This window comes from Anomaloglossus baeobatrachus, chromosome 10, assembly GCF_048569485.1.
Source record: "Anomaloglossus baeobatrachus isolate aAnoBae1 chromosome 10, aAnoBae1.hap1, whole genome shotgun sequence".
Classification (NCBI taxonomy): Eukaryota; Metazoa; Chordata; class Amphibia; order Anura; family Aromobatidae; genus Anomaloglossus; species Anomaloglossus baeobatrachus.
In genome coordinates, this window is record NC_134362.1 from 146,815,548 (window position 1) to 146,839,160 (window position 23,613).

General features: G+C 44.5%; 1 protein-coding gene across 4 annotated transcripts in view; it reads right to left on the minus strand.

The window, feature by feature from the left end:
• Positions 1-10,696: 10,696 nt before the first annotated feature.
• CHD9 (chromodomain helicase DNA binding protein 9) overlaps positions 10,697-23,613 on the minus strand; it is a 365,799-nt gene continuing 352,882 nt past the window's right edge. For all 4 annotated transcript variants that reach the window (XM_075325725.1, XM_075325724.1, XM_075325727.1 and 1 more), the window contains 4 exons: positions 22,498-22,722; positions 20,962-21,090; positions 19,444-19,548; positions 10,697-18,080 (listed from right to left, as the gene is read on the minus strand). In XM_075325725.1, the coding sequence (XP_075181840.1) occupies positions 17,196-18,080; positions 19,444-19,548; positions 20,962-21,090; positions 22,498-22,722 (1,344 nt within the window). In that variant the 3' untranslated portion in view covers positions 10,697-17,195. The remainder of the gene's footprint in view (positions 18,081-19,443; positions 19,549-20,961; positions 21,091-22,497; positions 22,723-23,613) is intronic.

The window sequence follows — 23,613 nt, forward strand, 5'->3', positions numbered from 1 at the left end:
CAGAAAATTCATTGGCCCTTGAGGAAGCAGTTCTTGTTCTCTTGTCTGCAAGCCTCGCATCCCTCTCCTCAGAAAATTCATTGGCTCTTGAGGAAGCAGCTCTTGTTTTTATGTCTGGAAGCCTCGCTTCCCTCTCCTCAGAAAGTTCATTGGCTCTGGAGGAAGCAGCTCTTGTCTTCATGTCTGCAAGCCTCGCTTCCCTCTTCTCAGAAAGTTAATTGGCTCTTGAGGAAGCAGCTGCTGTTCTCATGTGTGTCAGCCTTGTTTCTCGGTCTTCACATTTTTCATTGGCCCGTAATGCAGCTTTTCTTTTTGCATTAGCTGACATTTGTGCCAAGGAATTCCTTTTCTTATGAGGCATTATTGTGGTAAAAATAGTCTGTAACTGACAGTTTCTATATCCTCTCACATAGAGGTAATGTGATTGACATCAGCCTTTCCACCACCACACCCTAGGTGCTTTACACGCTGCGACATCGCTAGCGATCTTGTTAGCGATGTAACATGCCAGATCGCACATACGATTTGCTGAGATCACACATGTGACCGGCGCTACAAAAATGACCTATGTGCGATCTCGGCAAATCTTATCTGCGATCTGGCGTGTCACATCGCTAACGAGATCGCTAGCGATGTCGCAGCGTGTAAAGCACCCTTAACTGACATCCTATTACCTCACACAAGCTTTGTTATACTGAGAATGTCCTTTGTTGCCTATATTAACCAATCAGAGCTCAGATTAATTAACTGTAGCAAAATAGAAGCTGAGCTGTGATTGGTTGCTATTGGCAGCCTGATAAATCCCCAGGCAACAGAAAGCCCTCCCCCTGACAGTATATATTAGCTCACACATACACATATAGACAGGTCATGTGACTGACAGCTGCCGTATTTCCTATATGGTACATTTGTTGTTCTTGTAGTTTGGCTGCTTATTAATCAGATTTTTATTTTTGAAGGATAATACCAGACTTGTGTGTGTTTAGGGGGATTATGTGGCGAGGTTGGTGTATGTGTGGTGAGATGTGTGCTGAGGGTGGTATATGTGTTCAAGCACGTGGTAGTGTGTGGCGCATTTTGTGTGTGTTCATATCCCCGAGTGTGGTGAGCATCCCATGTCGGGGCCTCACCTTAGCAACTGTACGGTATATACTCTTTGGCACCATCGCTCTCATTCGTTAAGTCCCCCTTGTTCACATCTGGAGCTGTCAATTTGCCTCCAACACTTTTCGTTTCACTTTTTCCCCATTATGTAGATAGGGGCAAAATTGATTGGTAAATTAGAACGCGTGGGGTTAAAATTTCTCCTTACAACTAAGCCTATGATGCTCTCAGGATCCAGACGTGTGTGAAAAATTTTGTGGCTGTAGCTGTGACGGTGATGTGTTGGATGCGAACAATCCAACACAAAGATCTGGCTCTCTGTTGTGACTGACAGGAGCCGGATCCCCAGTGAGAGCCACTAAATTCTCTTAAAGGAGTTGCCCGACAAACTCAAAAATTTTTGGTAAGCTAATCTGTGCTGTATTGTCATATAAATCACCCCTACATTGTTATTTTTTGTTTTCTAACTTTTGTTCCTCTTGAATTATCCCTTTATTCTCTGCAGCTCCTTGTTTACATTCAGCTCTAGCAAACATGACGACTTCCTGTGCCAAACCTCAGTCAGAGCTGGCACCGCCCGACCTCAGTGTCCAGCCCCTCCCCAGTGTCCAGCCTCACCCCCTGCCAGCCCTGTCCTCTGCCCACCCCCTGAACACACATTTCCTGTCAGTATTCTGCCCAGCACTGACCTGTTTTCACTACAGCATTGCAAATAACAGCCCCACATCGGGCTCTGCACCGCACACCACATCGGGCTCTGCACCCCACACCACATCAGGCTCTGCACCCAACACCACATCGGGCTCTGCACCCAACACCACATAGGGCTCTGCACCGCACACCACATCGGGCTCTGCACCCCACACATCGGGCTCTGCACCCAACACCACATCGGGCTCTGCACCCAACACCACATCGGGCTCTGCACCCAACACCACATCGGGCTCTGCACCCAACACCACATCGGGCTCTGCACAGCACACGCATATCGGGCTCTGCACCGCACACGCACACCGGGCTCTGCACCGCACACCAGGCTCTGCACCACACACGCACACCGGGCTCTGCACCGCACACGCACCTCTGCACCGCACACGCACACCGGGCTCTGCACCGCACACCACATCGGGCTCTGCACCGCACACGCACATCGGGCTCTGAACCGCACACGCACATCGGGCTCTGCACCACACACCGGGCTCTGCACCGCACACGCACACCGGGCTCTGCACTGCACACGCACACCGGGCTCTGCCCCGCACACCGGGCTCTGCACCGCACACCGGGCTCTGCACCGCACACGCAGACCGGCCTCTGCACCGCACACATCGGGCTCTGCACCGCACACGCACACCGGGCTCTGCACCGCACACATCGGGCTCTGCACCCCACACCACATCGGGCTCTGCACCGCACACCACATCGGGCTCTGCACCGCACACCACATCGGGCTCTGCACCGCACACACACATCGGGCTCTGCACCGCACACGCACACCGGGCTCTGCACCGCACACAGGGCTCTGCACAGCACACACATATATGGCTCTGCACCGCACACACACGGCACTCTGTACCGACCCCCCCACACCGATAGGGAACACATGTAGGGAGTACATACTCACCCGTCCTCGGTCCCCGCCGCTATTGCACGTTCGCCTGCTGTCTGTGCTCTGGACATATCAGCACAGTAGTGACGTCACCGCTGTGCTGAAGAGAACACAGACAGCGGGACAGTGATGAGAAGCAGCGCTGCGCTGCTTCTCATCAGCGCTTTCAAATGTACTGGCATTTGTGATGCCGGTACATTTGAATGTGTGATCCTGAGCAGGGGCCCGGTGCTGGCGCTGACACCACGGCAGCCGCCGCCAGGCCCCTCCCCCAGGTCACGGACCCCACAGCAGTACAGGGGGAGGTTGCGGGGAGAGTAAGGGGTGCGGGGGAATGTGTGGGAAGGTGCAGGGAAGGGGGCGGGGCTCATCGCACTATACAGCCCAGCAGGGAGGCGACATGCTGTTCCAGATTTGCATGTCAACATGGCCCTGCCCATGTTGACATGAAATGACCGGAAGCAGCAAAATCGCGGCAGGAGCAGTCACATGACCACTCTGAGCTGGGGGAGAGGGGCTGACAGCAGGGCAGGTAAGTGGTCACTATCTACTTACCTGCCCCAATGTAGCCCAATAGGGTAATAAAAAAAAAAGTCAAAAGAAGCCGGATAACCCCTTTAACGGCTCTCACTTGGCGTAAAATTTGGGTGTTTGGTTGGAAAAATCCCGCCAGCTTGAACAAAACATTGCCCACTCGGCAAATTAATTGTCCCGTTATGGGTGGGGTTTAACCACGGGTGTGTGTGGTTTCCGCGGCATTAACACAAGCCTAAATATTTGTTCACCTGCGGTGAACACATATTTAATAGGGAGCCATGAACAAGCCAAAAGAGCTGGCTCTTTTTGGTGAGCGGAGCCTTGGGAACCGGATCACCAAAAAGAGCCGAACTGCCCATTACTATTGCACATGTTCATTAGACACCAATACAAAAGACAGGTGCAGAATCAGTCTATTTCTGTTAATGTACTTTTGAATATCCTGAAAAAACTGGGAGTAGAAGTCTAGAATAGCTTCAGAGGAGCTAATGAACATAATAGGTGATGTCACAGCTGACCTGCTCTCCTTCCCTTCACAATGATTTGCACACGCTCATTACACACTTCAATACAAAAGACAGGGGCAGAGTCGCTCTATTGCTGCTAATGTGCATGTGAATTTCCTGAAAGAACTGGAAGAAGTGTTGATTAGCTTTAGAGGAGCTAATGAACACAACAAGTGATGTCAGAATTGACCTGGTTCCCCTCACAATGATTTGCACACACTCACTAGACTCTTCAAAACAAGACAGGCAGAGTTGTTCTAATAGCTGTTAATGTAGATGTGAATTTCTTGAAAGAACTGGAAGTAGAAGTGTTGATTAGCCTCAGAGAGGCTAATGAACACAATAAGTGATGTCACAGTTGACCTGCTCCCCCTACCTTCACAATGATTTGCACTTGCTCATTAGACACTTCAATAAAAAACGGGCAGTCAGTCTACTGCTGCTAATGTGCGTGTGAATTTCCTGAAAGAACTGGAAGTAGAAGTCTAGAATAGCCTTAGGCTGCTTTCACACCTCCGGTTTTTGCTATGCGGCACAATCCGGCACTTTGCAGGAAAATCGCAACCGGTTTTTTTTTCTGCCGGTTGCGATTTTTCTGCATAGACTTTAATTAGTGCCGCATGGCCTTGCGTTCCGTCCGGTTTTTGCCGCATGCGGCAGATTTAGCCGATGCGGCGGCCGGATGGAACGTTCCCTGGCACGTTTTTTTCGTGCGGCATAAAAAACCGCATTGCGCCGCATTCGGCCGATGCGGCGCATTTTTCAATGCATGCCTATGGCGGCCGGATGCGGCAATAACCGCATCCGGCCGCCGCATGCGGTTTTTGCCACTGCGCATGCTCAGTAGCATGCCGCAAGCGGCAAAAACCGGACTGGCCGCAAAGGAAAAACTTATGCAAAGGATGCGGTGTTTTCACCGCATCCGTTGCATAGCTTGCACAGCCGGATTGAGCCGCAGAGCTCAAGCCGGATGTGTGAAAGTAGCCTTAGAGGAGCTAATGTAATTATTTATATACAGTGCCTACAAGTAGTATTCAACCCCCTGCAGATTTAGCAGGTTTACACATTCGGAATTAACTTGGCATTGTGACATTTGGACTGTAGATCAGCCTGGAAGTGTGAAATGCACTGCAGCAAAAAAGAATGTTAGTTCTTTTTTTATTTTTTTTTTTAAATTGTGAAAAGTTTATTCAGAGGGTCATTTATTATTCAACCCCTCAAACCACAAGAATTCTGTTTGGTTCCCCTAAAGTATTAAGAAGTATTTCAGGCACAAAGAACAATGAGCTTCACATGTTTGGATTAATTATCTCTTTTTCCAGCCTTTTCTGACTAATTAAGACCCTCCCCAAACTTGTGAACAGCACTCATACTTGGTCAACATGGGAAAGACAAAGGAGCATTCCAAGGCCATCAGAGACAAGATCGTGGAGGGTCACAAGGCTGGCAAGGGGTACAAAACCCTTTCCAAGGAGTTGGGCCTACCTGTCTCCACTGTTGGGAGCATCATCCGGAAGTGGAAGGCTTATGGAACTACTGTTAGCCTTCCACGGCCTGGACAGCCTTTGAAAGTTTCCACCCGTGCCGAGGCCAGGCTTGTCCGAAGAGTCAAGGCTAACCCAAGGACAACAAGGAAGGAGCTCCTGGAAGATCTCATGGCAGTGGGGACGTTTCAGTCAATACCATAAGTAACGTACTCCACCGCAATGGTCTCCGTTCCAGACGAGCCCGTAAGGTACCTTTACTTTCAAAGCATCATGTCAAGGCTCGTCTACAGTTTGCTCATGATCACTTGGAGGACTCTGAGACAGACTGGTTCAAGGTTCTCTGGTCTGATGAGACCAAGATCGAGATCCTTGGTGCCAACCACACACGTGACGTTTGGAGACTGGATGGCACTGCATACGACCCCAAGAATACCATCCCAACAGTCAAGCATGGTGGTGGCAGCATCATGCTGTGGGGCTGTTTCTCAGCCAAGGGGCCTGGCCATCTGATCCGCATCCATGGGAAGATGGATAGCATGGCCTACCTGGAGATTTTGGCCAAGAACCTGCGCTCCTCCATCAAGGATCTTAAGATGGGTCGTCATTTCATCTTCCAACAAGACAATGACCCAAAGCACACAGCCAAGAAAACCAAGGCCTGGTTCAAGAGGGAAAAAATCAAGGTGTTGCAGTGGCCTAGTCAGTCTCCTGACCTTAACCCAATTGAAAACTTGTGGAAGGAGCTCAAGATTAAAGTCCACATGAGACACCCAAAGAACCTAGATAACTTGGAGAAGATCTGCATGGAGGAGTGGGCCAAGATAACTCCAGAGACCTGTGCCGGCCTGATCAGGTCTTATAAAAGACGATTATTAGCTGTAATTGCAAACAAGGGTTATTCCACAAAATCTTAAACCTAGGGGTTGAATAATAATTGACCCACACTTTTATATTGAAAATTTATTAAAATTTAACTGAGCAACATAACTTGTTGGTTTGTAAGATTTATGCATCTGTTAATAAATCCTGCTCTTGTTTGAAGTTTGCAGGCTCTAACTTATTTGCATCTTATCAAACCTGCTAAATCTGCAGGGGGTTGAATACTACTTGTAGGCACTATGTGTGTTTTTTTAAATACAGATTGTTATTTTATTTTGCTAAAATTAAAAGCTCATTAAGTTAAATGTATATATAGATGGAGATATAATAGTAAAGAGCCATCTTTCCCATGATTGCAATCATCCATGGTGCATGGTATAAACTTAGCAACCACCGTTAATTTAAAGATTGTTTTAAAATGTATCCAGCGCGCTTGAATAAAACTTTTCAAAAAATGTCTTCTTGGATTGTTGCGTTCAGCTCAAGGATGCTTCAAAGTGGGAAGATTTTCTTAACGTTCTTCCCTTGAAATGAAGTGTCACAGATCAGAGAAAGCTATACATCACAGGTAGTCAAAGAATATGTTTAATAAAAAATAATTAAACTTCCATTTGCTCTATAGAACATCATAGAAAGTAATTCAATAAATTACAAAGGACTTTTCTCTGAAGACAAATGTTCAACTACAAGCCGATTCAGACCACACGGAACACAACCGGCATATTGCAGGTATCTGAAAACAGTAGACACGCAGGTCGTGAAGCCAGAAACATGGGCTATAAATACGAGTCGTAAAACAGCTAACATTCTCATACTATCTACCGACACACATCGTAAAAATATCCAGACTTGATACTGCTAGTGGGATTTATTTATTTCGTAAGTGCTTTGCCTATCCTCCATATATAGCCTGTCCTTCATGTGCTTCCCTAGAAAGGAGGTGGAAGTCCCGCTGTAGTGCCCCCATATTACAAGTGCTTGAGGTTAGTCAATGTCATTGCTTTGGGTGAGATTCAATGGCAACAATATGATGCAGACACTTTCATAAAACATAACTGCTTAAGGCTAGAGCTCAGCGTAGGCCTGTAACATCTGTATACGTTATGTGGATACTTGCAGTACCCCTGATGACCAGTAGGCGGCATGTTCACCAATGTGATACGTATATTCCCATTCATCATTTGCTTTTTCTTTGTCATTTTTTGTTGTGTATATTCTTTGCGCCAATTCTTCAAAACAGTACCAAAAATACCTATGGTTTGATTGGACCAGGCTGTTCCAATTCTTCAAAACAGCGCACACGGTTCAGAAATTTTGCGCAAAAAAACCCCAAACTTTATTTTTGTCTTTAACCTTTTTTTTCGAAATTCTATTTTGAAAAAATGAAAAATCTTGTGTTTTTAAAAGGTCACAAAATCCTTCCGGGGGTGGGGGAGGGGTGACTACAGTATACGCGTGCAAAAATGATAAGACTTTTTCGAAAAGGCGTAATTAACGAGTCAGCCGAAAACATCAGGAAAGTCTAAAAAAAACAGGGTACCACATAAAAAAGAGACTTTAAAAAAAAAAATGAAAGGATTATGGTGCACAACTTTGTAATAAAAAGGCGTAAAAGCAATGATGAATTGTCTCCAGTATGCAAAATACTGACAATGCTGTATAGGGGACCTGAAAGGCAATTCAAATGTATCTTAGTCTATGATTTTATCATAGGTATCACTGTGAATGAAAAGTGTGAATCCATCGTGCGCCCCTACGCAAGTGCTCCAGGTAGTCCCCAACACTGAAAAGCTCTCGGCCGTAAGTACTTGAGTTATGGCTAAGGTGTCCAACCAGAAGAACTACAGCCACCACTTAAAGGAAATCTGTCAGCAGGTTGGTGCTATGTAATCTGAGAGCAGCATAATATAGAGGCAGAGACCATATATCACTTACCAGGCTGCGTGTTGTTTCAATAAAATCAGTGTTTTATCAGCAGGAGATTATCACTACAGGATTAAAGGTCTCTTGCTTCCTAGTCAATTGTTCTGTGTAACAGCCTCCCATCATTGATTGGCAGCTTTCTGGCTATGCACAGTGCACACAGAAGGCTGCCATTCAGTGGTGTGGGTGGGGTTATACACAGTTCATTCAGAGCACTTCTATATCAGCAGCAGAAAAAAAACTGTGATTTTATAACAACTAAACTAAGTAGCAAATGCCTTAAACTCAGGTTTTTGCTTCAACATCATGCTGCTCTCGCATTATTTAACAAAAAAGCTGGCAACAGATTCCCTTTACTGACAAATGATGTACTATGTCCATCATCTCTCTGCCTTTGATGCAGGCTCGCATGCTGAGCTTGCATCTTTTTCCAGCAGATGAAGGCTGAATCATTCAGCCTTCCTCTGTCAGCTGCAGGTAGGCCGGCGCTTTGCTCGTGGCTGCCTGTGAAATGCCGCTGTCAAACTCTGCCAGAAGGGAGCGCTCTTCTGAGCCCGCATTGGCACTCCTGCTCTGTGATCGCGGGGTTCCGATGGATTGTCATGACAGGCGGGGGTCAACTGATGACCCCTGAGTGTGTCATCTCAGTACTCCTGTGAATGGCAGCCAGTGGCTGACGCTCATAGGAGACTGATTTCTCCATTGCTGTATACAGAACAAGTGATCAGACTACTATGAATAAAAAATGTACACAAAATTTCACTTTTTTTGCTATTTCACCACACTTGGAATTTTTTTTTCTTGCTTAACATTACATTCAGATGATATAATGGATGGTGTCATTCAAAAGTACAACTCATCCGACAAAAAAAAAAAGCCTTCACAGGTATATCAATGAAAAAATAAACAAGTTGACTCTTAAGGGGGCTTTACACGCTGCAACATCGCTAACGATATATCGTCATGGTCCCGTAGTTAGTGACGCACATCCTGCGCCGGTAGCTACATCGCAGCGTGACACAAATGAGCGACGATCAACGAGCGCAAAAACGTGCAAAATCGTTGCTCGTTGACACGTTGTTCGTTTCCTTAATATCGTTGCTGCTGCAGGTACGATGTTGTTTGTCGTTCCTGCGGCAGCACACATCGCTATGTGACACCGCAGGAATAACGAACATCTCCTTACCTGCATCCGCCGGTAATGAGGAAGGAAGGAGGTGGGCGGGATGTTTGTCCCGCTCATCACCGCCCCTTCTTTGCTATTGGCCGGCCGCTTAGTGATGCCGCCATGACGTCACTATGACGCCGAACGCACCTCCCCCTTGAAGGAGGGATTGTTCGGCGGTGACAGCGACGTCGCACACAAGGTATGTGCGTGTGACGCTGCCATAGCGATAATGTTCGCTACGGCAGCGATCACTAAATGTCGTACATACGATGGGGGCGGGTGCTAGCGCTAGCGATGTCGCAGCGTGTAAAGCACCCTTTAGAATAAGGGGAGGAAAAAAAAAGTGCAAAAACCAAAACTTGTTCCTTAAGAAGTTAAAAGGAGAGGGTAGCGGCCGTGTAGAGCTCATTACAGGGGGAAGAGCCCGCAGTGTTAGGCACCACCTTGGGAGCACTTTGGGGCCTGAACCCCACAGGATTAAATCTTCAGTTTCACAGTGAAGCCGATAATAAAATCATACACACATACACACATGGTCAAAATTGTTGGTACCTCTCGTTTAATGAAAGAAAAACCCTCAATAGTCACAGAAATAACATAAATCTGACAAAAGTAATAATAGATAAAAAAAATCTATGTACAAATGAAAGTCAGACATTGCTGGTTTTCTGCATCCACGGAATTAAAAAAAAAAAACAAGAAAAACCCAACAAAACTCATGAAATAGTCCTGGACAGAAATGATGGTACCCTCCTCATCTTAATATTTTTTGCACAACCTTTTGAGGCAATCACGATTCTTGTAACTGTCAATGAGACTTCTGCATTTCTCGACAGGTATTTTGGCCGTTCCTCAAGAGCAAACTGCTCCAATTGTCTGGTGTTTGAAGGTTGTCCTTTCCAGATGGCATGTTTCAGCTCTTTCCAAAGATGCTCAATAGGATTTAGGTCAGGGCTCATAGAAGCCACTTCAGAATAGTCCAATGTTTTCCTCTAAGCCATTCTTGAGTGTTTTTAGAGACAAAATTGAACTTTTTGGCGAGGCACATCAGCTGTATGTTCATAGATGGAAAAAGAAGCATATCAAGAAAACAACACTGTCCCTACTGTGAAACATGGAGGAGGCTCCATTATGTTCTGGGGCTTCTTTGATGCATCTGGCACAGTGTCTTGAATCTGTGCATGGTAAAATGAACTCTCAAGACTATAAAGGGATTCCAGAGAAAAATGTGCTGCCCAGTGTCAGAAAGCGTGGTCTCAGTCGAAGATCAGGGTCTTGTAACAGGATAATGACCCAAAAGACACAGCTAAAAACACTCAAGAATGGCTAAGAGGACAATATTGGACTCTTCTGGAGTGGTTTTCTATGAGCCCTGACCTAAATCCTATTGAGCATCTTTGGAAAGAGCTGAAACATGGCGTCTGGAAAAGGCAATCTTCAAACAGGAGACAACTGGAGCAGTTTGCTCTTGAGGAGTGGCCAAAATACCTGTCGAGGGGTGGAAAAGTCTAACTGACAATTACAGGAATCGACTGATTCCAGTGATTGCCTCAAAAGGTTGTGCAACAAAATATTAAGATAAGGGACCATCATTTCTGTCCAGGCCTGTTAACTGAGTTTTATTTTTTTTAATTCTGTGGAAGCAGAAAAACAATGTCTGACTTTCATTTGTTCATTTTCATAGATATTTTATTTATTTATTACTTTTGTCAGATTCAAGTTCTTTCTGTAATTATTGTTTGTTTTTTTTCCATTAAACGTGGGGTACCAACAATTTTGACCACTGTGTGCAGTTTTCCAGACAAACTCCCTTTTGCAAATTTACTAACAGCCAAATCTACCCCAGCTAAAAGAAATCATGTAAAAAAGAAGTGGGGGGGAAAAGGGAGCGGTAAGGGGGATTCCCATAGAACCAGTTCTAAAAACATATCCTAAAATTGTCTCAGGGGAAAAATAAATGTACCAGCCAACCACATTTAAAGGGAATCTGTCACCAGTTTTTGTCACCTAATCTGTGAGCAGCATATTATAGAGATGGAGACCCTGATTCCAGCGATGTGTCACTTACAGGGCTGCTCCGTGTAGTTTTGATAAAAATCACTGAATAATCAGCAGGATATTATCATTAGAGGACTACTTGGCATATTTATGAGCTCTGTATAACCCCGCCCCCAACACTGATTGGCAGCTTTCTATGTACATGAGTAGAAAGCTGCCAATCAGATGTGTGGGTGGGGTTATGCAACTACACTCAAAGAATTGCTGGTTCCGCATCAGGGAAAACAGTGATTTTATCAAAATGACAGCAAACAGCTTAATAAGTGACATATCGCTGGAATCAGGGTCTCGGCCTCTACATTATGCTGCTCTCAGATGAGATAGCAAAAACTTGGTGACAGATTCCCTTTAAGATTGTAGCTCTGCAGAATATGAAATAATAATGCTGCAGACTCCACATCCACGAACCCCCGATATCAAAGCTTCGAGGATCAAAGTGAAGCAGAAATAATATTGCTGAGTATGTGATGCCTTACCTTATGTCATCAGTAAAAAAAACTATCATTGTAATATCCAGAGATTCCCACTAAAAATGCTTTCAGTGATATTGAACCTGTGCCTTCATAACTTTTAAGCTTATTTCTGGTTTCTTTTAGTTATGGCCATTTACTACTTATATCTGTAGTACAGTCTTGCACACTACCGCCCTTTATTGCATGTTTGTCTAGTAGGGGCCCCGATACATTACTAGCCGTAGTGTTTGCATTGCTCAGAATATACTGAATACTTGTTATTGAGTCAATAAAGTGCCTACTTTGTGTTCGGGGATGTGTATTTTGGAAAAAGTCTCCTGCCAGCATAATGGGGCACAGTGGTGGCGGCATTATCTCAGAGCATGGTATTGGAATACTATGGAAAATGACAAAATACCCTTTCCCATTAAATTAGATGGAAGTGCTACATTATATCCAGTGCTGAGAGTTGGTGGTAAAGTGGTGAGCATTGCTGTCTTCTAAGGAAGCCCAGACACCCTGACTATATTTGTATATAGAGGACCCCAAACAGATGATGTTGCAAGAAAAAACAGTTCAGGCATAATATGGGGTTGTCCACCTTTGGGGATATTTATATATTTTACACTTAAAAGCATGAATTTTGAGCTAAAAATCAGTTTGCAATTGGGTTTCATTAAGAATATTCCACTGTTTGTTGCAAGCAGAAGGAGTTAACTGAGAATCTGTCAGTGAGCTCACTATGGTGGTCTTTCCGGGAGCATGTAACTCTTATCTCTCTATTTTTAAGCTCCTCTCAGCTAATTTATGACCACCATAAAGTACAATGTGCAGTAAAACAAACTGTAAAAGCCAAATGGTGCAACATTTTTAATGATATTCAATTGCAAAAATGATTTTTTTTAGCTCTAAATACATTAAAGTAAAAAAATTGTCACCATTTACAGTTAAATTCTTTGTTCTCATGGAGAGAATGCCACTCACTCTATTGAAAACACATGCATGCTCAGATAAGTCGAGCATGCATGTGTACGGGGCAAGAGTCAAGAGGAATAACTGGACGAAACTTGTAGGTGTGGACATAGGTTACTCCTTACATTTTATCTGTATAGGTCGCCGCATAATCCTAACACATATGCACCCTCCTATAGTGGATGAATACTTTAGTATAGTGCAGCCCTAGTGGACACGACCGTGTACTGCACTGTACAACCAGCTCTATCCATGGTCAATTCTCCATACAAATGGTTTATGTGCCCCTGGGGGGGGGGGCATCTGCATAAGTGGGGATCTGACATACCTAAGAACTGTGCCCCCTTTTTATTGAATGCAGTCCATGCTAAGAAGGATGACACCTAATAGGACCTGATGCAGGTATTTTTTGGGGAGCGGGGGGGGGGGGAGGGGGGGCAATAGATCACAGGAGCACATGTAAGTGGGAGCTACAAAGAAAAGCATAATGACCGAAATGAACAGAACCACCAGACCTTAGTTGTGGCCACGTGAGCAGCTTACAGTAGATCCATGGGGGACATAGCACCCAGATGACAGTGGGAAATATCACAACTCCCATGATGATCTGTGCATGAGCATTTTCAGTGCAGGGTCATATGGGCAATGCAGATCCATCCAGGGGTCAATAAGAGGCTTCATAGACTAACAACCCAAATATTGGACTGTATCAGCTTATGTCTTAGTAGTGTCGTGTTAAATACTTCTCATTACTACTGACCTAAAGGAGGGAAGAAATGAGCCTAAAGTTTACAATCCCTTTAATACACCAGATGCTCTTCGGGCCAATGCACAAGGCTGTATGGGTCCGTGTGGCAGAGGTTTATACTATACAGCTCACTGTTGGGTCCTTCTACGTGGCACTTTGCTGTGAGCATGGACACATACTATGCAGCGTACTCAGATACATAAGCCCTATCTGCGGTCAGATGGTCCGAAATGAGAATATATTTACACAAATCTGATATAAACCAAAACTGATGGGCCTTATAACCAAGCCACTGAGAGGGCCCTAAGGACTGAACACAAATTAGTGGCCATATATTATGGGAGCATGTCTGCAATCACTCTGTAACTGGAGACCTGTGAATTCTCACAGTGCGCACTGTGCACGCTGTAAGTATTGTCCAATGACGAAAGAAGGTCATTTGACCACAAGTATGTTATTTGCGTACTTAAGGCCACATTCCAACTAGACGTGTACGGCCTTGCTCAAGTCACTTGAGTTGAGACATGTATACAAATGACATACTTGCTGTCATGTGCCGCGTGCCCGTTCCTGGAGAATCTTGACAGTGCGCACTGTGCGTGCTGTGAAGGTTCAACGGTCTGCAGGCATAAGAAGGCATAAAAAGTGCAGATTGCACCCCCAGCCTGGACATTGAGGCAACTGGAAATTACAATTTTGAGCTACTGTTCTAAATATAGCCTTAAAATTGGTGCAATCAACTAAGTGTGCAGCAAGCAGCACTATATATTCTATAAACACACACATATATATATATATATATATATTACTGTGGTCATAGTGTTAGGTCAGCTCTTTTTCTAGAACATACGTATGCAGCCCAGTAATTATTCACGTAGTGTTAAATAATTTTTACATCCTGCAAAATGTCCATTTACCAATATTTTGTTGTCAACCTATGCGGGCAATTTTTTACTTTTTTTTTTACTTAAATGCATCAAAAATATTGGACTATTTACCTTCCATAAGATTTGTGTTGCACTGTCTATTGCTGGCTGAAGAATGAGTTAACTGAGAATCTATCAGTGAGCCCACTATGGGCAGTTACTTTTGACCGTCTTTTTCTGAGCTCCTCTCAGCTGATTTATGACCACAGGCCAAATGAGAGAAGAATGTGCAGGGATACAAACAACTTGTAAACGCTAAAATGGTATCAATATTTTAGTAAAATCCAAAGAGTGCAGAAACCTGGCCACTGCTGATGAGACCACTGCCGGTCATATGAACGGGGGCCCAAGTTTCCTATGTGAATGAGTGATTGTGAGCATGTGCAGCTGTCAGATCTATAGCCAGTGACTGGAGCAGAAGTTGCACATGCTCACTACCACTTCACTCACACAGGACCCTGTTCTCATGCTCGATGAACATAGGTGTATATATGTTTTTTAAGGGCAATTACCCATGACAAGGAACCACACTTAATAAAAGGGGTTGTTCACTACTCGGATAACTCTTTCTCAATTATTATATTTCCCCATGCAAAATAAAAACAGCCTGTACTCACCTTCAGTGCCGGCGCCGTTCCAGCAATGTTGGGTGTGGGCCCCCTGTTATGTCATGTGAACCCCAAAGCCAATCAGTGGCCACTTCACTTTCACTTCCTTTGGATAAAACTGACATCAGGAGGAAGTGACAGAGCAGCGGCAGATCTGACTTCCTCCAAATTTCAGTTTTGTCCGAAGGAAGTAAGAGAGAAGGCGACTGATTGTCACACAAGTCCCCGGGAGACTCGGCACCGGAGGTGATAACAGGCTGCGTTTGTTTTACATGGGGGAATACAGTGATTTAGAACGGGTCAGCCAAGTAGTGAACAACCCCTTTAAGTAAGGGAATATCATAGAAATGTAAAGACGTTGTTTTTTCTGGCCTACGGGCATCAAAAGCATTTTCAGCCAATACAGTAAAATATGGAAAAGAAAAGCGTTTTTTTTTTTGTTTTTTTATTCCTTCTGCCTTGTATTAAAGGGACTTTTACTTTTTAAAAACTGAAAAAACCCCTCAAGAAAACTGAAACAATTTCTTCAATGGTCTGGATAACAAGTTTAATAAATTACGATAAATAAAATTGATGAACGTCTACCATTAGGGTGATAAATATGGCCGTCCACGGACAGAACAACAGAATGCCACAGTACCTGAGATCGCATCTTCCATACTGACAGTAATGAACGTGTTGTAAGGGAGGCAGCATTACACATTGGCACCTGATAGAGAGACTGAGGTTCGGAGATGCCAACCTTGTGGAGGACTCGCTGTTACAATACTGATACTTAATCTGACCATTCATACGCTGGTGGGGTCTTTTCTTACTGCTTGATGCACTGGTGACATAACCGGCACCAGAATTTGGTGGCACTGAGAAATTGAGCTAAGGTTAAAAAAAAAATACAAATCATATATTTATGATCTTTAGTTGTCGTGCCTTGTGCACGGGCAGATCTTGTTATCGTGCCTTGTGCACGGGCAGATCTTGTTATCGTGCCTTGTGCACGGGCAGATCTTTTTATCGTGCCTTGTGCACGGGCAGATCTTGTTATCGTGCCTTGTGCACGGGCAGAATTTGTTATCGTGCCTTGTACACGCGCAGATCTTTAGTTATCGTCTTGTGCACGCGCAGATCTTTAGTTGTCGTGCACGCGCAGAACTTTAGTTATCGTGCCTTGTGCACACGCAGCTCTTTAGTTATCGTGCCTTGAGCACGCACAGATCTTTAGTTATCGTGCCTCGTGCACGCGCAGATCTTTAGTTATCGTGCCTCGTGCACGCGCAGATCTTTAGTTATCGTGCCTTGTGCACGCACAGCAGATTATTCTTTGAGAATGAACATTTGGTGAGTCGTTTTTCTACAATGGAGCTAAGATGCTCATTTTCCCCCTCCCATGCTCTGGGTAAAGGGGAGGGTATACAAGGGTTGTCGGAGAGCTTCCATCCTTTGTGCTTTCACGTGGGCGAGTCATAAAACAAGGCTCTTACAGAGTCAAAAAAAAGTAGATTTCACATCAGAAATCTGGAAAATAAATATCTGCGTTGCTCATTGACTACATGACGTTGTCACAACTTACAAAAATAAAATCAAATCCTATTTTCATGATCATTTTCCCTTTTTTTTTTTTTAAAGTAAAATGAAAAAAAAACAAAAACGGGGCGACTGAAATAACATTCGGAAATTGCCCCAAATTATTGCTGAGTTCTGTAAATGTTGCGCATGAATACATCATAAGAAAAAAACTAAAAGGCGGAAAAGAAAACCACAATATACTTGGAGGATTCTGTGTTTCACTGCAAATATATTATTTATATACAGCTCTTAGAGAGCACTTTTTTATTTTTCCTCTTTTGTCGTCTTTTTTTTTTTCTATTTTTTTCTTTTTTCCATAAAATTAACCCTCCCATCCCCCCGTCCCTCAAACAAAAATTAATGCCTTTTGCCGTGATTATACTCGCAGCGCGACGTCTTATTTTCTCATTATTAGGTACAAGATTTTTTTTCTCTGCGAGATCGTTACATGCAAAAAAACGTTTTCTTAAAACGCTATTTGCATCTTCAGAACGAATACTGAAATGTTTCTCCTGTCCGGAAAATCCTTGGATGCAGTTATTATAGATATGTACAATTAAAATGGTTTTAGGCAGGGGGATCCAAAAGGTTTTTTTTTTCTCTTATTTATTTCTTTTTTATATTAAATATAATTTAAGTGCAAGTTCGGTAAGGTTCAGTCTTCCTCCGAAGAGTCCGAGTCTTCAGATGAAGAAGACGAGGGGCTGTTTGATCCTGATGAAGGGTCTGCCTTCTCAGAACCTTCGTCTGTGCTGTTCTCATTTTGGGAGCCCGCCTGCTTTGCAGTTTTTTCTTCCGGATTTTGGACAGCAGGAGTAGGTTCTGCTGCGGAGTCCGAGACTGGGATAGGATCAGTGTTCTTTGTATTATTGGTATTTTGTACATCAAAAACACTGGGCTGGGGCACAGCTGGGATGTGAAGATTAAGGCTTGGAGTGAGGAGCATCCCTGGGTAGAGTATGTTAGGTAACAACAATGGGTTAATAGATAAGGAGCCGGCCTGTAGTGCGGTCCCCATGGATGTGGATGGAGGGCTCGAGTTCTGCTTGGTTTTGTCCCCAGTTGGAGATATCGTCCTCTCTTTATTGTTATTGGCTTCTTTACTATCTTTGCCGCAGTTCTTTTGCTTGCCTTCAGAGCAGGGCTCGGAGGACTTATTCAGTAGGCTTCCCATACCCAGGAGATTGGGCAATCCGGCCATACCAGACAGCAGCATAGGGAACATGGCCGCCATGCTCTTCGCATCGCCACCAGTTGTGGAGAGACTGGTGGGTAAACCTATTAATCCAGCTGTTAACTGCAGAGACTGGAGGTTCTGGAAGTTCTGCTGTAGGGCCTGATAGCTGGACACATCCATACTCTGGATCAGCCCGTTAGCCAGCAGTGGGTTGACATTCACCGAGTTGCCTGCAGATACAGCAGCAGCAGCAGCTGAGGCCTTGGCAATCTCGCTTTTTGGCCTTCTTCCTCTCCTGCTCACTTCTTCGCGCACCACGGGGCCAGTTAAGATGCGATCAAACATGCTATCCGGGAGAAAACCCTGCAAGAGAGAAGAGAGCAAACACAAGTGAGTCACTTCTTACCTTGTTTGTCATGTTCAAAAACCCAATAACCCTGCAGATGTGGAGATAATCTGCAGCTTGGTAGTGTTCTGAAGCTGTGCGGCCGCAGCACTGAAAGCCCTGCTGCTGGGAGGAAATTAACTTAATTTATCCTTGCAGCCTCTGGCTTTCAGTCGCTTGGCTTTAGTCACCATTCATTACATAGTCAGCGGTGGCTGTAACCGTGCCCCGGCACTGACTGACAGCCACTATTCTGTACTGTGTGATGACTGAAACTGTGCCCCTATGACTGAAAGCAGGCGGCTGCAGGGAGGAGTAAAGATCATTTCCTCCCGGCAGCGAGTGTTTCAGTGTCGCGGCCATATGGCATCAGAATGCTATTAATCACCAGATTAACCCCATATCTGCATAATAATAGCATATGTTGAGACATGACAGGTTTCCATTAAACATTAATGTCCATATAACCTATGTAAGCCATTTGGATTAGCAATCTGGGGTTACATTTGCCTTCGATGACTATCTACGGTCAATTTTAGAATTGTGATCAAATCTGCGTTGCAGTTTTCATTTGGAAGCAACAACAACTCAAAACAACTCAACGTATCTGTCATATAATGGAGGACTGTGGCATCTGGCGACCCAATTGATGTATGGCTGGGGCCACACAGGGCACTAGTGCGATCCTCGCATGACACTTGGCTCACGCTGGCAGCACAGCGGGAGCTGAGTGTCATGCGAGTGTCACTGCGACTGAGGTCCAATCATGCGATCGGACCTCAGCTGCGGGGGGTGGGCCGGCACTGAGAAGGGGTGGGCTGACGTTGCGGAGGGAAGGGATTTATCTCCCTCTCTCCTCTGTTGCCGGCTATTGCCATTCTTGCCCTGCTCTCACGGTATACCGGTGTACCGCGAGTGCAGTGAGATTTTTCTCTTGCCCCATAGACTTGAATGGGTGTGAGAGAAACAAAAATCGCATTAGAGTTGTAGCATGCTGCGATTGTTTTCTCGGTCCGATTAGGGCTGAGAAAATAATCGCTCATGTGCGCTGGCACACAGGCTAATATTAGTCCAAGTGGAATGCAATGTTTTATTGCATTCCATTCGCTCCGATTTTCATGCTGTGTGGCTTAGGCCTAAAGAGAATAATTAGGGCACCATTATGGTTGGTGTCATTTGACTGCAGAAATAGGATTTTATATTGTGCTATTCTTACTGTCTAATCTGGAAGAATTGCAAATCCCCCTACACAAATGTAAAGATAGATTTATGGCATATTGTGCATAGTTTATGATGATGTAAAACTACAAGGCCCAGTACTGCAATACGTTCTGTACTTACAGATTGCTTTACGATATCTCCCCACTCAGGAGCCACGCCATACTCAGGATTTTCCTTCAGGAAGCGGCACAGGTCTTTCATAGGAGGAGCAAACGCACCGCCAACCTAAACAGACAGGAACGTGAATGCATGCACCACAGCCGCAAAACACCCAATCATATTAGTGACAATCCCCATGAAATACATCATACATAGGACATCATGCTAAGCAGGACACATGATGCTGGTAGTGTTTAACACCGGCAGCTCCTTTCATATGGGACCTGCGCCTGTGATCTGCTAATAGACATAGGTCCAGCTCCTGACACCCTGGATAATGTTCATGGGAGAAGTCAAAACATTTCATCAGCAATAGCCCAATGAATGGCCAGCCACTGTGTCCACCCATATCCTGCCACCGCCATTAACTTGAGAATGGCGGCAGCGATAGGCATAGAAGTGGTGTCTAGGTATAGTAAAGTAGCCATGCACTACGCAATGAAACCACATATAGTGCCACCTGGTGGAAAACAACAGAGTTAGCATTTTCATCTCGAAAATGGAACGAGATAGAGAAAACGAGTGAATTACAACGTTCCGGGCATCATCAATTCAATACGAATCGACACCTTGCATACAGAAATGCTGTGATATGACACCCATGACCCCCCCAATACATTTAATGCTGGTCACGCATATGGCGCTCATTTAACTTTGATGCTCAAAGTGGCCACCGTCAGCTGCAATGCACATCTGGACTCTGGACAGCATACTGTATCTTGCTGCACGTTGTGCAATATGGTAGGTGACACATTTGCACAAGCATCTGTGATGCGTCGTTGTAGGTCCTGCAATGTTGGTGGAGGGGTCGCATACACCTGCTGTTTGATGTGACCTCACAGAAAGAAGTCCAATGGGGTCAGGTCAGGTGAGCGTGGAGGCCACTCCACACAGCCACCATAACCAATGACTTGTAGAAAGGTCTTCATGAGGTATCGCTTCACGTCCGCAGCCTTGTAAGTGTTACACGTTCTAATCATAGCATTTCTGTATGCAAGGTGTCGATTCGTATTGAACTGATGATGCCCTACAACTTTGTAATTCACTCATTTTCTCTATCTCGTTCATTTTCAAGATAAAAATGCTAACTCCGTTGTTTACCACCAGTTAGCGCTATAGGTGGTTTCAATGCGTAGCGCATGGATACTTTACTATACCTAGACACCCCTTCTATGCCTATAGCTGCGCCTTCTCAAGTTAATGGCGGTGGACAGGATATGGGTGGATACACTGTCGACAGGCTGGAGCTCAGAAAACGTCACTCTTTGAAAGTGGCTCTGGTTCAAAAAGGGAATTCAGAGCCAGGATCCCCTCTGTGACAGCCATATAGGCCATAAGGACAGGGATTGTCATTAGAAGTCCCAAAAATAGGAATTTCTGTAAGGGACGGGAATGATGGGCTAAAATGCCTCAACAGGAACATTAAACTAATAGCACATAAGGAATAAAACAAGCCCCTCTGTGCACGTGGACACTTGCCTTCCTGGCATTCCTCTTGTTGATGAGCTGCACGCGCTCCTCTCCGGTAAGGCTATTCACATCCAGCTTGGTGGGGTTCCTGCACCGGTGCCTCTTCTGCTTCGGTCTGCCATCATGAAGCTGCATTCTCTATGCAACACACAAATTCAGAATACGTAGTTCAGGACTGGGCCATTTTCCCGTTTCTTCCCAGGCACATTTTTCAGCTTTTATTGTATATGCCCTTTTAACGACTAAAACTGTTCTCCTTCAAATGGGGCTTAATATTTATGTAATTTTTAAATTGCTTTTTTTCTGAGATCGGGGGCAAATGTAAAAGTAGGAAATACTGTACTTATTTTAAACTTTGTTTTCATGATCACAAATGTCCGGTAGAAAACTTTGTAAATTGTGCTCTGCTTTCTGTACAAATTATTGGGAGTTTTTTGTTTTTTTTTTACGATGAGGTAGAGGATAGAATTAACAGTTCACACTAGCGGTATATCTTTTTTTTTATTTATATTTTTTCATTTATTTCACACACTGTTTTCTCCAATAAAGTTTTAAAGGGGTTGTTCACTACTTAGACAACTCCTTCTTTATCAATATGTCTTCCATTTGTAAAATAATAACACTCATAATCCCCTACGATGCCAGTGCTATTTCAGCGGTGTCGGCACTGGCTCTCCCAGGGCTTGCGTGACATTATGTCATGTGGTTCCTGCGGCCAATCATGTGCCACTTCACTTACCCGTCCTTTGAACACATCAGGCACCCAGAAAAAGTGACAGAATAGCCAAAGATTACACTTCCTCCAGATGTCAATGACGTCAGAAGGAGGGGATGGTGTAGCGGCCGAAGGGATCATGTGATATAACAATGTCACGCCAGCCTTGGGAGAGCCAGTGCCGACACCACTGGAACAGCACCGGCACTGGAGTATAGCAGCTATTCTTTTACAAGCAGAAAACATACTGATTGAGGAGTTGTCTGAGTAGTAGACAACCCATTTAAAAAACTGAAGAGTATTTTATTATATTAATACATTGTGTCACTCATTTCCACTGTGACTGGTATAACAGCCCCAGGTACAGGGGAAATGCTGCCTCTTAGTTACATAGCAGGGCTATCTATGTCTCCTAGGACCCAGTATCTCCTGTTCTCTCCTTACACCGCATAAGCATACAATTGCTGGGATGGGAAGAGGAAGTGCTTTCACTGCTTCCTTGACTGTATAGAAAGTGCTTGTTCAGTGCTGTGTATACAGCGATCAGGAAGGCAGAGACTGTACAGTAATATACTATCTTTGTCTTCTCTAATGGAGAGTGGCTGAGTCGGACAGCCGGCTCACTGTCCCTACAGCTGCATGATCTTGTGCAAGCAGCGTACTCTGCATTGACGTTTTTGAATGTCAGTGCAGAGTAAAGTGTGGCTTGCCTGGATGTTTATAGTCTATAGACATTATCACCACTCACTTTACTTTAAGCAGAATGCTTGTGTAATTGTCACATCTCAAGCAATACAACAATGATATTAATAATGCATATGGAGACTTACAGGAATGAAAGCCCCCAAGTCTTCCACATAGCCCGGATGAGCTTTGAGCCAACTTTCGAGGTCCCTTCTTTTGGGGGCATCATCTCCTGCCAGCCTAGTACCATCTTTTAAATTAATGACAGGAACAGGGCTGTCGGCCCCCAGTGCTCCCTGAAGTTGGGGACCAGAGTGCAGCAGCGGGCAAGAGGCAGGCAGTGACGGGGAGGGAGTCACAGCTTGTTTCACCTGGCATAAAGGGAATAACAATTGTTAGAATGTAATATTGCCCAGGAAACAGAAATATTTTTAAATGTCCTTCGAGCAATTAAGTATAGTAATTTTCCTACTACACTCTTTTTAGTCTCCATGTGTAAGAATATCGCAAAAATCACTCATTAGTCAACTCATGACACATTGGTGCAATGGTGCAAACATATGACCACAGCTATAATGTGGATTTTTAGTGATTTCTTCATAAAACTATAACACTAATCAGCAGTTCCCGCTTTCTCCTAGGTCTCCCTCAAGGTTTACATGTACAGCATTGTAAAAAATGAAGAAAAAAAAGCCTTCACTATCAAAATATTAATATCCCCTCTGTTGGATGATGGACTGCCCAATAAGTCATAATAGATATTCTGAGTGTAGGTGAACAGTAGCTGCGCTGCACAGCGCAGCTCCATCAATCGTTTTGTGGCCTCTCCTGGGGTCCACAGGTCAGCTCCTATTCAAATGAATGTAGAGCCGATTTGTAGGACCGCCACTGGCCACTGACGGAAATGACGTTCAGCTCCGCCACTCTTTACATCTGGCCGTCGATGAAGCTGAGAAGAACTGATCATTGGGAGTGCTAGATGTCAGATCCGCATTTATCTGATAATGCTGATCTACCCGGGGGTCAGCAATATAGTCATGAAAAACATTTTAAAAGGAATCTGTTAGTAAGATCAGCCACCCTAAACCACATTTAGGGGCATGCATGTCTTTGTAATGTAAATCCATCAACACCTTTATATCTTTTATCTGTTGCTGCATTCCTGATAAATCAGTGTTTTAATTTATATGAAAATGAAGTGTTGGGTGACAAATCCACTGATACCTTTATGTCTTCAATCTTTTGCTGAACTACCAGTAATT